Raw genomic sequence first — 16,719 nt, 5'->3', positions numbered from 1 at the left:
GGTTAAGAAAAAGAAACACCGGAAGAACTATACCGGACGTTTACAAACGTTCAGAGACTGCAAAGCGCTACAAAACTAGAAAACAAGTGAAAATCATTTATATCTGGATAACGACTTTGAACAACGAAGAAATGGTTTGTGAAAAGTGTAAGAGAACATTTATGTACTCTTTACCTATAATCCTTGCTATTATAGAGTTGTGTTTAAAGTAAATCCTGATGTTGTGGATTTACTGATTTTGTAGCATACCTAAAGCTGGTTAGCTTCTAGCGTTGGTTAGCTAGCTGGCTGGTAGATAAAAAGATAACAAATTGTTATCTCTGTATGGCGCAACTCCATTTAAACGCAGTGTTTCATACAATTAAAATAACTCTTGCTCTTTTAATAAACTCCCTGTTTCAGGTGAGAAGAAACTCGGGAAGGTAATAACCCCTGACACCTGGAAGGATGGAGCAAGGAACACCACAGGTAGATCTAGCTGTGAGGGGATGTGTTCATAATGGTGTCGTGAATGTCAACCTTTTGCCATGGCTTTATAGTTGTTACTATTATTGTTTTTCCAGAGGGTGGTGGGCGGAAACTGAACGAGAACAAGGCTCTGACGTCCAAAAAGGCCAGGTGAGCCTGTTGGTGTATGTCATCACATTAAGCATACTGTACTTTGTGTCACTCAGTCAGTCATATGTAAACAGGTACTGTTTGTGTTATGTAACTGTGGTGCTGGGACTGTGTTCATTATATTTTCCCTCTAGATTTGATCCGTATGGGAAGAAGTCAGGATTTGCCATATGCCGGATATGTAAGAGCTCTGTTCACCAGTTAGGTTCACACTATTGCCAAGGGTGTGCTTACAAGAAAGGTATGACACTCTTTCAGTGGGGCTTCAGACTACACTTTACAGCTGATTTGGATACAGATGGCAAACAGTTCTGCTGAGTAAATTAACTTTTTATTTCTCGAACCCCCCCCAAACCACCACCTCCATCCCTTCTTTCTGCCCTCCTCAGGGATTTGTGCCATGTGTGGGAAAAAGGTTCTGGATACCAAAAACTACAAACAGACCTCCGTCTGAGAGACGGACCATTTGACTTGGTGGGAATCAAGAAGCAAGACTAGAGCAGCTGTGGGGAGAAAAGAGTCAGACGGCACGTGCTTTATAAATAGTAGTAGCAGGTTTCTCTTAGACCCCTGTCTGAGGCTAGCTCGCAAAGGTAGAATCAGCTGAGGGTATCCTTTCTTTATCCCCTGTGTGTGTGTGTGTTTGTGTGTGTGTGTGTGAGAGAGAGAGAGAGAGACAGACAGACAGACAGACAGACAGACAGACAGACAGACAGACAGACAGACGTCTGTCCTGTATTCCCTGGGATGGGAAGTGTGATGCGTGTATGGACATGTTCCCCTTCCGTACTGCACATGGCTTACGTAACCTTCATCTTCCCAACAGCAATACACACAGGAGCACTGTGGTCATAAAACACCCTTCAATTCACTGGTGAATATAGTAGACACCTCCATCTATACAGGATTTCTGACTGTTTTTTATTTTACTAACTGTTTGTGAAATAATGTTTATCATTTAATACTTTGTGCAATAAACAATTTTATTTTGGTTGGGTGTTCTAGTAGTTTTTTTTGCTATGAGGCATAACAACATTCCCCACCATATGGCTCTGGATTGTTCCATGTACGGGCGTATTTATGGGTGTACTGTTGGCAACTGGTGTACATACTCTGACATCATCATGTTTTGAAACAGCATAATGTCAATTCCGGTATGACCCTAAATTTAGACGGGTTTAGAGTTATAGGTGATGAAGATTGTCTGACTGAATCAGCAACAGGCTTAAACTCTGACATTTGTAAAGGCCTGACTCCCCCTCAGGCTGCTCAGTCTGCGTGTGTACAGATGCCCTCTCGAGTGGGTTGGCCATGTGGGAAGGATGCTAATGCTATTGATGTCACTGATAGCATTATTCTTTTTAAGGCTTCTGTGGTCTTTTGGTTGATGTTCTGGTCATTCTCAGTGTCGGAGAGAGCAGTAACGCCCTGCCTCTTCTGTGAAGCTTTGGATATCCCGGGTGGAGACAACCATCCCATAATGCATCTGTCCCTCTGGCGATATAATGCGTTATGGTTTTTTTTTTTTACATACAAATAGATATTTTATTCTGGTATGAAACAAGCAGAGACCATTGATGTTCATTGATTTATTTAGTTTAGGCAACACACAATAGAGCATGGTGTTCATTAGAAGATGTGAACTATGGCTCCCAAAAAGATCGACTACACAGACATGAGAGTAGTTTCCTTGATTGATTATAAAGTCACTGAATAAGACCTCTGTAAGTGGTTACTGACCACTCTACTGACAGAAAACCTAATGAATGTAATATCAAAATACTATATATGCATTATCAAAGCACCATATCTTGAATATTTATATTATTTACAGCATGTCATTTAAATACTGAGGTCCTAGCTCCAGCTCGCTTAAGCCACCAGAGTTTGGCTCAATTGATTTAGGTCTTTATCTCCGCCATTTCTCTCACTGTCATCGTCAGCTCGGTCTGGTAGGAGAGATGGCGTTGGTGGACCCCACAGATGTGGGAATGGTTCAGCAGCAGGATTGCTAGCACCACAAAACATGAACATATTGGTTAAATGATACTAAAACCAAACAAACGACAAAGTGATATATGTACTACACGACCTGTCCTGCTTTGGAGGTTTAGGCTATATGGTATCAAGGAGGTGTGAGGAAGGAGGTCATCTTTAAGGCCGGGTCTGGGAGATGGTAAATGGACCCAGAGCTGGAGCAGTGTTCCAGAGGTAGGGGGATGTGCTAGTCCTTCTTGGTGAGAGCCAGGAACTCCTCCCTGGTCTTGGGGTCCTCTCGGAACACCCCCAGCATGGCGCTAGTCACCGTGCGGCTGTTCATCTTCTGGACTCCCCGCATCACCATGCACATGTGCCTGTCACGCCAATCAAACATGGCTTACACACGTGCCTTCGACATGTAGAACGGGGCCAGGACATCCCGATGAATGTACCCCCATGAATAGCATGTGATTTGTAAGTCAACTACCTCAAGCAGCTTACAGTCCATTCAGCGCCTGAGAGCGCGCGTGTGTGTGTGTGTGTGTGCGTACTCACGCAGCCTCTATGACTACGGCCACACCCGCAGGCTGGAGAGCCTCTGATATCGCCATGGCAATCTGCTTGGTCAGGCGTTCCTGGACTGAAGACGCAGAAGGGGCTGTTTTAGAGAGAGACCGGGGCCAACACTACCACTTAAGGGCAATGGGGGTAAACGATCTTAACAACAACAGAAAAACCTTTTTGGAGGCACTGGGAGTTTTAATGTGTTCATGTCTCACCTTGAAGCCTCCGGCTGTAAATCTCTACAATCCTATGGAGGCAACAAGCCGTCAGAATTAGCGCAGTTCTAATGCACACAATAATGATTAATCTCTTGTTAAACAATGAAAGAGATTGCTGACCCTGACCCTTGTCCTGTACCCAGTCATATAGACCTCTGCTGTCAATCATTCATTCCAAATACTCTAAATCCACTGGTCAAGTATTGATGCAGGAGTGCATGTGAGGCTCCCAATGTGGCTTGGTGTGATCAGTTAGGGAGAGACACTCGACACTCAAAGAGGAATAGGCAGGATGAAGGCAGGGGTAACAGAGAAAGAAAGAGGGAGACAGGGAAAGACTGTGATAATATTGGTTGGATTCCCACAGGTCTGAAGGGATTTTCTCATGGGGTGAGAGCGGCTAGGTCTGGGTTATTGTATGTGTGTGTGTGTGTGTGTGTGGCTGGAGTTGGGGCTGGATATTGGCCATGGGGCTTATACCCTAAGCCTCCAGGTCAATGCAGTAACATAACAGAAGAACTCAGCCACCAGGAACTAACACACACTCGGAGTTCCTCTTTTATGTGCCAGCTCCCACTGTGTGTGTGTGTGTGTGTGTGCGTGTGTGTGTGTGTGTGTATGTATGTGTGCAGGCCTTCCAGTACACTTACCTTGCCAGCTTGCTCAGGCCGACCACTTTTTTGTTGGGCAAGTACCCGATGTGAACCTGGGGACATCACCAGAGGTTAGCCAAACAAGATTAAAGGTCACACGAATTAATGCACTAATGCCCAATGGCTCTTGTTGGCTTAAAGGCATTCACATAAATGTAGACCGGTTGTTTGTTTTTAGAAAATCAAAGTTAGAATCTGAAATAGGGTTGAACCTAGTAACCCCTTTCTCTTTCGCTCTCTATCCTTCTCTCTCTTACACACACACACACACACACACACGCACACGCACACACGCACTGACCTTGCCGAAAAAGGGCACCAGGTGATGTTCACACAAGGAGAACACGTCTATTTCCTTTACAATCACCATCTCATCGTGATCCTCGTCAAATATGGCATCATTCAGGATGTCTGTGGACACACAGCATGGAAATATGTTTACAAGGAGGTTAGGAAAAGCAGAGTCTGCATTTGATTTAGTGTCCAGGGTTTTCCTGGTCCGCCTTGCCACTTTGAGTGATAAAAGACCACAGGAACACAACTTAAGCAATACAACTGTCTTACAACACTGAAGAAAAAAAGGAGCTTACAATGTTATAACGCACACACACTTTTAAAGATTAAATGTAGAATGAGCTGTTGAATGGGTAGATTATCCCTGTGCGGTTCATTACATAAACAGCTCGCATTAATTACATTCTTCTTTAGCTGCACGTGGCAACAAGGTCTGTGAAGTGTGTATATGTGTACGTATTTATAAACCACTGGATGCATATGATGCGCACGGTTATTTGGGGACCGGATGATGAATGTCTGACATATTGAAGTAAAAAAAGAAACAAAAACAACAATTTGGTAAACAAACACCGCTGGTCAAGGTATTGCATTCGAACTCACCATAAATTGTCTCGTGGTAGCCCTTGGTGAGGAACTGCATGGCTTTGGCGGCGCGTAAAGGTGTGCGCAGGAGCCCCTGACGGTCAGTGTTCTCCCCAAGACCCCGCAGGATAGTTGTGTAGGCGGCCTCAATCGCCGGTAACCGAGATTCGTCTTCAGCTTCTCGCTGTGACTTTTCATTCTGGCTCTGCACAAGAGCCTTCTTGGCTTCGACACTGTGCTCGTTGCAACCGTTCCTGCAGTGAAACTCTGTCCCCAGCTTTCCGCTTCCGTTGACGTGGACGTTCATCTCGGATGCTTTCTGGTAATCCATTGAAAACTACGTTATTTTTGTTGCTGATAAGTTTCTGGGAGCAGTATTGTTCTACAACGCAAAAGTCAAGTAACTTGGTCATATTCCTGGATTGCGCCCTGCTTTTATACCCGCGACCTCGTGCGCACTGTGCCAAATCCGTTCCAAATTCGTCACGATGGTGACCACGTCAAAATCTTCACGTTCGTCATCACTGAATTAAATGTCACGACTTGTTGCTTCAGTAGCCTACTACAGGCGACGCTGTCCGCAAAAATCAGCACAATTTGATCATCGATGATCGATTAAACCTATAGTTGGGGGCTCATCGCGTTTCGTCTTTAACGCATGATTCGCCATGAACAAAGTAACACGTTTTCTGTTCAGTTCAGCAAACCACTAACGCACCACATTCTGACCCAAAATATCGATAGGAATTTACCAACTTGAGCCATCCTTACTACGCAGACGGCTACTTTTGAATTTGATTAAAACTTTGCCTACCCTAACACACCGTTGTCGGACCTCCCCTTCTTGTACTTGTTCTCCATAGACTAATTTAGTATAAAGCTGGTGTAGGCAAGTTTTAGTTTCTATTCCAAACGATTCAAACCGACCCCCAATATCAATTTTAATTTAAATTAGGTAACAACCTGTAGCCTACTACTGGATCATGATGAAGTGGTTTAACCATTGTTTGAAACACTGTTTTTACCAAACAAGTTGTCCCACATAACCTGAAAATGCTGCGTGGGTGAGAGAGGGGTCATGGTATGTTTGAAGATGTGTAGCTTCTAAAATGTTGTATATTCCCATTTAATTCCAACATAAACATTTGAGTAAGTGCTAAAATGATTTAAACAAACATCACTGGAGTGAGTTTCTTCTACTGAACATGGCTTTTGAGTTTCATCTACCAAAAAGTGTCCAACATTGCCTGAATTCACCCTACTCTTTTTCCATGGCCTTGATACTGTAGGCTAGGCTACGAAAGTCATCGAAAGGGAATAGCGGGTTAAAGCAACAAAAGAAATATTACAGGGGAGGACAGAACAAGACATACCATTCTGCCAGTACGGTCATGCTGTAACGTGACCCTGTTTGGTCAACCTAGCCGTCACACTACAGTCGCCACTGTGACAGATACATCGCCTCGTTCATCATGTGTGTGTCAGGCGCTGTTCAGGGTTGAACGGTATGCAGCAGAACTTTCTTAGAATTCAAATACAGAAGGTGGCAATCCCAACAAGCGTTAAACTGAAGGCTGAAGAGTGGGACTTAATGGCTTCATAACGAGGCCTACATTCTTAGACTGTTGTACAGGTTCTACTTTTGATATCAAACATTCTTCTGTATTTTCTGCCACAGGGAATTACTTTTCCAGTTTGTGGAAACACACTTTCTTAATAAAGGCGAATAAAGCTCATTCTGGTGGCAAGGATTTTCTCTGTGTCTGTTTTTCTAACCCACTTGAGGAAAGCCATTAGTCATTTTATGTGTCCTTTAAAATCCTTTCACATCTGTATACATGGTATATGGAGTTCAGCATCAGTGCTCAAAATAGATACACGCCATCTTCAATCTGTCCATCATCATCTTTTATTCAGGCTAAGAAGGAGAACCTTTTTTTTTTTACAGATGGCCCAGCTGCAAAGGAATATAATAGACAACAAAGCATGAAAAGCAATCTGCATAATTAAAAGTATGAAGTAAACAATATAAAAGGCTACCAGACACTGTGAATTATAATGATAATGTATAATATTGCAAATACTTTCTTTTTACGAGCATCCCTGGACACATATACAGCCACAACATGTTAATCCCTACACACCATGGTTGTATTACAATCATAGGCATTCTTATGCACTAGTGCATAGTGCCTGTGATGCAGTCGGTGATTAAGATGTCAGTGAAGCACATAAATACAGATTACTTGAACTATAGACAGTGATGCAGCTGGTGATGACAGTGCTCAGTGCACACGCTAGTGAAGCATATGGTGCAAGGGATGACCAGAGGATAAATCAGAGTGAAGGGGCTGGGATGAGTTCCGTGATGACGGTGGAGGCACAAGAAAGATGGGGATTGTTTTAAAATATTTCAAAATTGTTACGGTGGAGTGGACCAAACGCAGTACAGATAAAACTAGAGAGGGTACAATTTCTGGGAAATTGTAGGGTGTGCTTGCTTGCGTAGGTTGCACAGGGGTCCGTTTTTTAATGACATTTTTACAACTGATATTTCTGTAGGATATATTTTATATCAAAAATAAATAGCCTTCTTATTATTTATAAAGATTACATAGATTCAAAAGCATATTTTTTTTCGGCTAATTTACAACTCAAAATACTAAGAGTGAAGAGTAGAATGAAATTGTTGTCTTCTCATTTCCCCTGCAAGAAGGAGCAGCCTCATAGTTGAATCCAAACGTATACATTTGGCAGACCAGTGTAAAACTGGACCTAATCTCTATGATTTAAACAGATTTTTTAGTTTTTCTTTTCTAGTGATATTTTCAGGCATTTAGCCTACTCATATTGCATTCATTCATGAATAAAGAACCCCCTTCGAAACTTATTCTAACAACGACGTTACCAGGCATATAGCTATCTCATTAGCCTGGTCCTAACCAGACTCTCGTAAATTTCATTTGCACAGAGTCTGGCCTCGTTCCATTGACAAGCGTTGACTTCCTTGTAGGCGGGTACTCTGTTGAAGTTTAAATCTATTGGATCTGCCCAGAGCCACTCTGATCTGCCATAAACAATCGCTAGCGTTCGCCTTAGCCAATTCCTTCACCACTACTGTAACAGACCTAGCTGCCGTAGGTGGAAAATTTAACTTTTCCCGAACCCCGTGTGGAGGAGGGCCACAAAATCATGGCCACAAAATCATGGCCACCAACAAAACTCAGCAAAACTTGTTCTTGCTCCAGCTTTAGCTGTTGGATATTCGGCAGCGTTGCCACAACGGACTGAATGGCTTGGCTCGCATCTTTCTCCGCCGCCATTACGGAACTACAACACAATCTAGCGCACAAAATCAACGTCATCGTTCTCAGCCACTCCCTCTGTTCGCTGTTTGGCCGGTTAAAAGTAACCTGCAAAATCTGATTTACCTACTGAACAGCCAGACCGAGTACAGAAGCAAAATCCAAATTGAGCGGAAGTACGTAGGTCGGCAGAGCCAGGCTAATCTCAGATGTGATCGCGATTCAAATAGTACCATCTGCTAACTGAAAAATATGCCCCCATAAACGTAACTAAGCTTGACATTTATTTAGGGGAAAATCCCTCATTCATAAAAAGCTCAGTGGTAGCGATCATTGTCAGTATCAACGCAAAATAGCCCTGTGAAGCTGCCCTGGTAAATTGTACTACTACAGTACGGTACTAGACTCTGTGTTCGTCTCGGTAGCGATTGCATTGGTTGAATTCGATTTAACGTTCCGTTGTACGGTTTAGGCTGAAATGCATTATTTTCATGAACAGATTGACAAGTTTAGACTGTGGCAAAGGGGTTTAGGTTAGAAGTCACTAGTCAGATAGTTTCACCTATTGAAAGACTTTTGATTTAAGTAAGGGTAGTGCCAAACATGTGCCGCCGTTTGACTTCCTACGTAGGCTACTGTAAACAGCTGTGGAGATGTTTGTTTTTTTAGCTACTAGACTAGGCTACAGCGTTGCAGTGAGCTACACTGGTTTGAAACCACAAGTAATGATAATTTCACCCACAAATCGTTTACTTGTAATCTAATGTCATAATAAATCCTAAAACGAAAATGTATTTGAGTAATGTTTATTTTCACGATTGAAAACAGATGCATCAGAGACCGCTGCAGTATGTGTTGCCCGGGCAACAGAGGCTAATGACTAATGCTAATTCTTCAGTGAAATAGTGACTACTGTTTCCGAAAGTAGATGTAATTCCTTAATAATATCAGCTTATATTGTACATTACACATCACAATTGCGTGTCATATCACAAAGTAAAATTAGCAAATAGTTATCACCCAGACCTCTTTACTTGTGGCGTTTCTGCAGCTGCCTTGCAGTAAAGCAGTTAGCCTAGCTATCTCCCAGAAGTTAACTAACCCTAACTGATAGGTGCGTTTGACTTCATGCATCGCCGCCGCCTGCAGCCCGGCTGACTTGAAGCAGCCAATGGCATTCTCAGCTTCAAGACAGCCGGGTCGGCGCCGCCTGTGCTGCATGAAGTCGAACACACCTACTGTTCTGCTAGAGGTAGTCACGCGAGTTTTCGTGACGTTAGTGACTGTTGGAGAAATTGAAGATGTAACACATTTATCCTGTAAAAGAATGATTCTGTGTTCAGCATTCCTTGTGTGTAGAGAGAAGCCTACCCCCAAATCTGGACTTTGGGTAACATGAGGCCTATGTAAACAAGGTGACCTGGGCTGACCACTCTCTCTTACTGGAGAGCCATAAAAGATGTCTGGCCTTATCTGTGTTGGGTGAATCATGTGGTCAAGCTTTCAGGGGTCAAAAGGCACACACGCTAGGGTTGCCACCTCCAATGTGGTCAAATAAGGGACGCCTTGGCTGTGGCCAATGTCGGGGGGAAATATTTAAGCGGGGGTCTGGGGGTTGTCCCCCAGGAGATTTTCTGTGTTAAATACTTAATTTCCTGCATTCTGGTGATTGTTTTCTTAACCAAATTGTGCCTTTTTATGCATCAACTTAAATTCCTCTGCCACTCTAAACATAACATAAATGCAGACGCTCTTATCCAGAGCAACTTAAAGTAAGTACAGGGACATTCCCCCTGAGTAAGTAGGGTGAAGTGCTTTGCCTAAGGACACAACGTCAATTTGCACGGCCTGGAATCGAACCAACGACCTTTTGATTAATAGCCCAACGCCCTAACTGCTCAGCCATCTGACCCATGACTAAACATAATAATAAACTGGCATCTGTGCAATTTGAAGAGGTTTCTTTCACAATCCTATACTGAATCCTATACTGGAAGTCTACTGTTGAACAAAATACGAATCACAGTTAAGTATTTTTTTGATTGTTTGTGGGGGCTTTAAGGATTAAAACACCAGATCCTGGACATGTGAAATTTGTTAGGTCTGTCAAAATTTACTATTTAGTTTGGAAGAAGCAAGAAACCATTGATAAACTCAAAAATAGCAAATGACCTGGTTGACCACCAAAGACCACTATGATGGATATTTAATTTATTTGTGAAATTAAATTAACAATACAATTAGTTGTGAAGATAAATGCATCAAGCTGATCAGAACAACTGTTAAAAGAGCAGGGCTCCTTTAAGAGATCGAGGCAGGAACTTGATTATTAGAATGCCAAGTCATTACAATCATCATCGACGTGCTACACGTGGGACTATCTTATTTTGATTATCAGAATGACAGGCAGTCACTGTTACTCAACGTCATTGTTACCATGTCTCGTGAAACTCTTGGTTTTATGATATTATTTCTCATGTAGGAGCATGTGAAAACGTAACATAAGCATTAGAGTAGGTTTAGCACGAAAATACGGGACATATTGCGTCCCGTATTGACTCAGTACGGGACGGTAAATTGTATTGTTCAATACGGGACGGTCCCGTATTATACGGGACGGGTGGCAACCCTAACACACGCACACACTCAAACACGCATGCACACACGCGCACCAGGTCTACGCAAGGAGCCAATGAAGAAGAGCCATGGAACATTTGCATGCCTTTGTCTTAACCAATGACTGAAAAGAGCAGTTCTGCTTAAATAGCTAGCTAGCGCAACATGCTAGCGGACAAACTTGTAGCACAATGGGGTGTGATGTTTTGTCTCCTTGTGGGCCGGCCGCAAGCAATAAAGCTTTCTTAAACTTGTTCACCGACTGACTGTGCAATGCTTGATAGATTATTATTTCTGACAGTGACGTTAGTAGTGTCAGTGACTGTGGCTAGCAAGTTAGCCACCGTTAGCTTCACTTTTGCCACAAAAACGTAATTAAAACCTACACCATGCAACGGAACATAAATCCCAATAGAACCAACCCAATCGTGACCAAGACGAACATTTTGACATCGACGTTGTCTATGTAGTCCAAATATTGACTGAGCCTTAGGGGCGCGAAAATAAACAATAATAATAAATATATATGTGAGAGAACAAAGGCAGGCACACCCAATTTTGGTGATTTATTGGGTGTAGTCCTCAGTTGTTTGGTGAATCAGCGGGTCGGCAGGCAGACAGGGACTGGGTTCTCGGATGACGATCCTGGGCACGTGGTTGGAAAGCCGGGTTGAAGTATGCAGGATGATGAGGTAATGGGTGGCAGGTGTGTAGGGTCTAGGTAGGATGATACAGGAGAACCAGCAGGGGGTGTAAAACGACAGGGACCAGGCCGTGGCTGTAACAAGACCGGGAGGGGGGCCCTCAACGGTTGCCACAAGGCAACCCACCAGGTCTGTTGGGATGCTCACGGTGGAAATCCCGGACAAGGGCAGGATCCAGTATGAGGCGGCGGGAAATCCAGCAGTGCTCTGCAGGAATGTATCCCTCACACTCCACTAGATACTGGTATCCACGTCCGCAACGGCGCACATCCCGCAGCCGCCGGACGGTGTACGCAGGATGGTCATCAATGATGCGGGGGGGTGGAGGGGCAGTAGCCGGAGGAGCCAGCACGCTGGGGGAAACCGGGTTCAACAAAGAGACGTGGAAAGTGGGGTGAATCCTCCTCATACGAGTAGGGAGCTTGAGCTTGACAACAGAAGGATTAAAGACAGTCTTGATCACAAACGGCCCAACGTATCGAGGTGTGAGCTCCTTGGATGCAGTCAACAGCGGGAGATCTTTGGAGGGGAGCCACACTTTCTGACCTGGTTGGTATGTGGGTGCATCATTAACAGGGGCTTGGAAGATGGCAGGGGCGTTGGTTAGGCCAAAAGGAACAACCAGATACTCGTAGTGTCCCAGGGGGGTGGTAAAGGCCGTCTTCCACTCGTCTCCCACACGGATTCTAACAGGGTGGTAGGCGTTTGAAAATGGTGGATCCCTGGAGGACCTCCAACGTAGAGCTGATCAAGGGAAGAGGATATTTATTCTTCACTGTAATGCTACTGAGGCCACGGTAATCTATGCAGGGATGCAAGGTGTGGTCCTTCTCGGCGACAAAAAAGAAACCGGCCCAAACAGGGGAGGAAGATGGCCTGATGATGCCAGCGGCTAGAGAGTTTTGTATGTATTTCTCCGTTGTTTCTCTTTCAGGACGGGACAGATTGTACAGGCGACTTGTTGGCAGGGGGGGCCCCCAGGAAGGAGGTCTATAGCACAATCGTAAGGCCGATGAGGAGGGAGTGTGAGAGCTTGCTGTTTACTGAACACCCCTCCTAGATCATGGTAGACATGGGGGATAGAGGTTAAATCAGGAGGTTCAGTGGCTGGCGGAGACAGAGACCCCTACAGGAGCGATGGCGGACTGCAGGCAAGACGAGTAACAGAAAGAGCTCCAACTCTTTACCTTGCCAGATGTCCTGTCGAAGTGGGGGTTGTGTTGTCTCAGCCATGGCTGGCCAAGAACAATAGGAGCATGGGGAGAGGGAATGACGTGGAATTGAAGGTCTCCCGATGGTTCCAGAGAGTATCAGACAGAGGGGTTTAGTGCGGTGAGTGACTCTTGCCAGAAGCATCCCATTCAATGTGTTCGCGTCAAGAGGAGTGGTTAATGGCTCAACTGCAATGCAGGCCTGGGAGTCAAGGGAGGTATCTAGAAAATTCTTATCTGCTCCAGAGTCTACTAATGCTGGCAAGGAGAGAGACTGGTGATTCCAACAGAGTGGCTTCCAGCTGCATTCGCAGCCTTGTGGTTTGGGGAATGGTGGTTTGGGGAACGCTTCGGCCCACCAGTATCCCCACAGTTACTGACGAGCCCCTCCTTTTGGACGAACTGTACAGGATGCTAGGAAGTGGCCAGCTTGCCCACAGTAGTGACACTCACCAGCCTGCAGTCTCCGGGAGCGCTCAGCAGGTGAAAGATGGGCTCGACCCAAATGCATGGGTTCTTCTCCAGTGGAGTCGGGAGTAGCAGATTTCTGTCCAGCGCGGGAAGCATGGAGTTCGGAGATACTAGCCCTCGGAAGGTGTGGATGGGAAGTGGGAGAGGACATGGACGGTTGGCGGCTAGCTCTCTCCCTCCGGCGTTCACGGAGACGACTGTCCAGTTTCATACCAAGGGAGACCAATCCATCCAGGCTGTCTGTCATCCCGGGAGGCTAGCTCATCCTTCAGCACCTCGCTAAGCCCATTCCGAAACGTACCCTGGAGCGCATCATCATTCCAATCGGACTCAGCTGCTGCTATGCGGAATTCGATTGCGTGGCCTGCCATACTATGGGATCCCTGACAGATGGTGAAGAGTCGTTTAGCAGCCTCAGCTCCTTTCACAGGGTGGTCAAAAACCTTCCTAATTTCGGAAGTGAAAAACAACTAGAAAAGGCATTTCCTGCTGAAAATGCGTTGGAATGCTGATATCTGAAATTAATGTTTTTAAATGGCTGAAAATATTGAAATGAGAAAATACCCGCAAGCTGAAATTAATTTTAAAAATGTATGATTCACACTAAAGAGGGAGTGTGGAAGCTGAACTGTATCATCTAACAAAGCTAAGTGCTTAAATACAATGTGGGAGAATATACGTTTGAATGTTGTGAAGCAATCGAAGAAATAGTTGAATTTCAGTGTGGAAGCTAAACTGCATGAACAAAGCTAAGAGCTTGAATAGCCTACAATGCGGGAGAAGCTGAAAGCTGAACTGTTAAACAGAAGAAGAATTAGGCTAGCTAGTCGTAACAAGAATGTTATTGTTTTAACAGCTGAAATTATAGTAATTATAGTAATATCAGTAGCAGATGTAGCCTACCATTGAGTGCGTTTACTCTGCTTTCTTAAGGGCGATTTATACTTCTGCGTCTCCATTAACGGACAGACGCACGCACGGAGTCGGACGGAGTCGGACAGATTGTTTGAATTCATACTACTCCGACCGCTCTGCGAGGGCTCTGCGAGGACACGCAGAGGGCGTTTTTTGACGGAGAGGGCGGTCCCCGTGCGCGTGTGCGTAAAAACGCAGAAGTATAAATTGGCCTTTAGTAGGATTCAATGTGTTGATTGAATGAAACATACAGCAGTAGGGCCGATACAGGAAGGCACGGCGACACTTTGTTGCAGAAGGGTGATGGTGCAAGTTTTGTCCATGGAGGCCTACAACAATTTATAAAAATAATAATGTAGACGTGTTTGAGTAATCGCATAACTAATTACACATGTAAACGGAGTAATCCTATAAAAACCGACAATTGCTATCGGGTTACTCATGCTCAAGTGAACGCACTCAGTGGCGTAGCAGAACAAAACAGTTCCATTAGCATAGTAGTTAGTAAAAGAGATACTAGCAGCATCTGCAGAATTAGTAGTTGTAGTAGTGGCATAAGATATAGCAGTATCAGTAGTGATAGTAGTTGTGTTGTGGTGCTCTTAGTCTTTTAATGAGACGAATTGACTGAATGGCTTTTCTTGTGTCTCCACTAATCAGCTAATACCAATCACCTGTGTTAGAGTGGCGCATGTTTGTGTGGTTGCCACGGTGATGGTGCAGCTATGATTGCTAACGTTCTGAGGGCAAAGAACTGAAATTTAGCTAGAATCCACACCTCAAAGTTAACCTAGACGCAAAACTATATGTCCAATCCAAAAAATAATCTCGGATATTGTCCGAGACCCAAGACTCTGCCGAAACCAGAGATGTCCTTTATATGTCTGTGCGGTCAGAAATGCGACTCTACCGGCAGTTTTTAAATCTTGTTATTTTTGGTTTCTCTGACTAATTTGTCACCAGATTTGCATTGGACTCTATGGGGCGAGAGTTGGACTTTGTCTCGCTTTCGTGGGGCTCTGAACAAATGTGCAAGTCTTTTGGATTCCACAGACAACTGTCTATGACCAGCACAAAATTAGCTATCTATTGATCCAAAAACGAAGCATGAAGAGCGAAAATTGTGGCTATGCTGGCAAACTAGAAATACTTTTTGAAACCGATTTCGAAACTCCCCTCCACTAAGCGTTTCAGTTTGCACTCTAGGCTTTCACGTACACACCCATGTAAATCTCAAACGGTTTAAAAAACTTATGAAACATAATCGGTGATATTAAAAAAAGTTGAATAGATATCAAAAAGCTGTTTTGTTTTTTAATAGTTTAGGGTTTTGTCAATTCTTTTTTTTAGTTTAAATGGTGGCTGTAGCTGAGGAATCCTCAGGATTGAGGAAAAAGAAGGATTTGAAAGTTGAAGTTTAAGAGGATTGGGAAACCATGTAAAAAAATATTGTGAATATTGATTTATATTAATTCAAGCATAAGAGGTACAAAGCTGAAAAGACATAAGTCATGGCCTGAAACTGCTGAATTTTTTGATAGCTGAACGGTTTTAATAGCTGAAGATTTGAAGGTGCTGAAAGGTGTCTCGGAAGAAATAGAAGAAGAACATGAAGAAGTTGAATAAAGATTCAATGAACAATACTTAGAATGCTCAGCGGCATTCCAACAAATATGAGGAATTGAGGAGACTGGCTGTCCCAAACAGCAGATTCCCACGCTAGCGCGTTCCCCTTCAACTATCCCATTAGGTATGCTATCTTAGACCTATCTGTAGAATATGTTGCAGGCTGCTGCTCAAAAACAAGGGAGCACTGGATGAGAAAAGACCTGCACCTTCCAGGATCTCCTGCATAGCGCTCAGGTGCTGGCACATGTGGCTCTCTAGGAGTAAGGGCTGGCTGGTCTGAAGGGGGTATGGGAGGTTCTGAAGGAGGCAGGTGGGAAGAAAGGCTGTCCAACTGGCTTCCGATCTGAGCAACATTAGCTGTGAGACCTCGTAATGCGTCCATCAATTCTTGGAGGGCTTGGCTGTGCTGGCCCACGAGAGCACCCTGGCTCGCCAGAGCATGCCGGATCTGGTCTGCAACTGCTGGGTCCATGCTGGTCAGATCGTTCTGTTACGTGTGTTACAGAGTGGACCCAAACGCAGTACAGAAACGATTTAGGTGATTTATTGGGTGTAGTCCTGAGTTGTGGTCTTGTTTGGTGAATCAGCAGGTCGGCAGGCAGACAGGGACTGGGTTCTCGAATGACGATCCTGGGCACAAAGAAAACAGGTTTACAGAAGGCAAGTGATCAAGCAATGTTTGAGGGTCAAAAGCGCATACCACCACAGTAGCTGTGACAACGATCTGACGAGGGGTGGTTGGAAAGCCGGGTTGAAGTATGCAGGATGATGAGGTAATGGGCGGCAGGTGTGTAGGGTCTAGGCAGGATGATACAGGAGAACTAGCAGGGGGTGTAAAAGGGACAGGGACCAGGCCGTGGCCGTAACAGAAATGCTGATCCGAACAGCGTCAATCGCGGATTATGAAAAGGGCACCTTTGCAGAGTACCCTGTTCTACAGATAATCAAGGGAAACC

General features: G+C 44.5%; 2 protein-coding genes across 4 annotated transcripts; one reads left to right on the top strand and one right to left on the bottom strand.

The window, feature by feature from the left end:
* Window positions 1–18: 18 nt before the first annotated feature.
* cript (cysteine-rich PDZ-binding protein) lies at window positions 19–1,609 on the top strand. Of its 3 annotated transcripts, none has more exons than XR_006956912.1 (6): window positions 22–147; window positions 403–468; window positions 564–618; window positions 753–859; window positions 1,008–1,284; window positions 1,329–1,609. XR_006956912.1 is itself a non-coding variant. In XM_047031833.1 (5 exons), the coding sequence occupies exons 1-5, from the start codon at window positions 132–134 to the stop codon at window positions 1,070–1,072; spliced, it is 309 nt and encodes a 102-aa protein (XP_046887789.1). In that variant the 5' UTR covers window positions 19–131; the 3' UTR covers window positions 1,073–1,609. The 3 variants fall into 3 exon arrangements, 1 of the variants encoding a protein (XP_046887789.1); XR_006956913.1 differs by having other exon boundaries at window positions 1,321–1,609; XM_047031833.1 differs by having other exon boundaries at window positions 19–147; window positions 1,008–1,609.
* A 591-nt stretch (window positions 1,610–2,200) lies between these two features.
* Window positions 2,201–5,675, bottom strand: gch2 (GTP cyclohydrolase 2). The gene is made up of 6 exons (XM_047031827.1): window positions 4,931–5,675; window positions 4,335–4,444; window positions 4,031–4,086; window positions 3,378–3,409; window positions 3,154–3,238; window positions 2,201–2,972 (listed from the first exon to the last, which is right to left on the bottom strand). Exons 1-6 carry the CDS (start codon window positions 5,241–5,243, stop codon window positions 2,843–2,845), a joined length of 726 nt encoding a protein of 241 aa, XP_046887783.1. The 5' UTR covers window positions 5,244–5,675; the 3' UTR covers window positions 2,201–2,842.
* Window positions 5,676–16,719: the final 11,044 nt, after the last annotated feature.

This window comes from Hypomesus transpacificus, chromosome 13, assembly GCF_021917145.1.
Source record: "Hypomesus transpacificus isolate Combined female chromosome 13, fHypTra1, whole genome shotgun sequence".
Classification (NCBI taxonomy): Eukaryota; Metazoa; Chordata; class Actinopteri; order Osmeriformes; family Osmeridae; genus Hypomesus; species Hypomesus transpacificus.
This window is presented reverse-complemented; position numbering and strand designations above follow the sequence as displayed.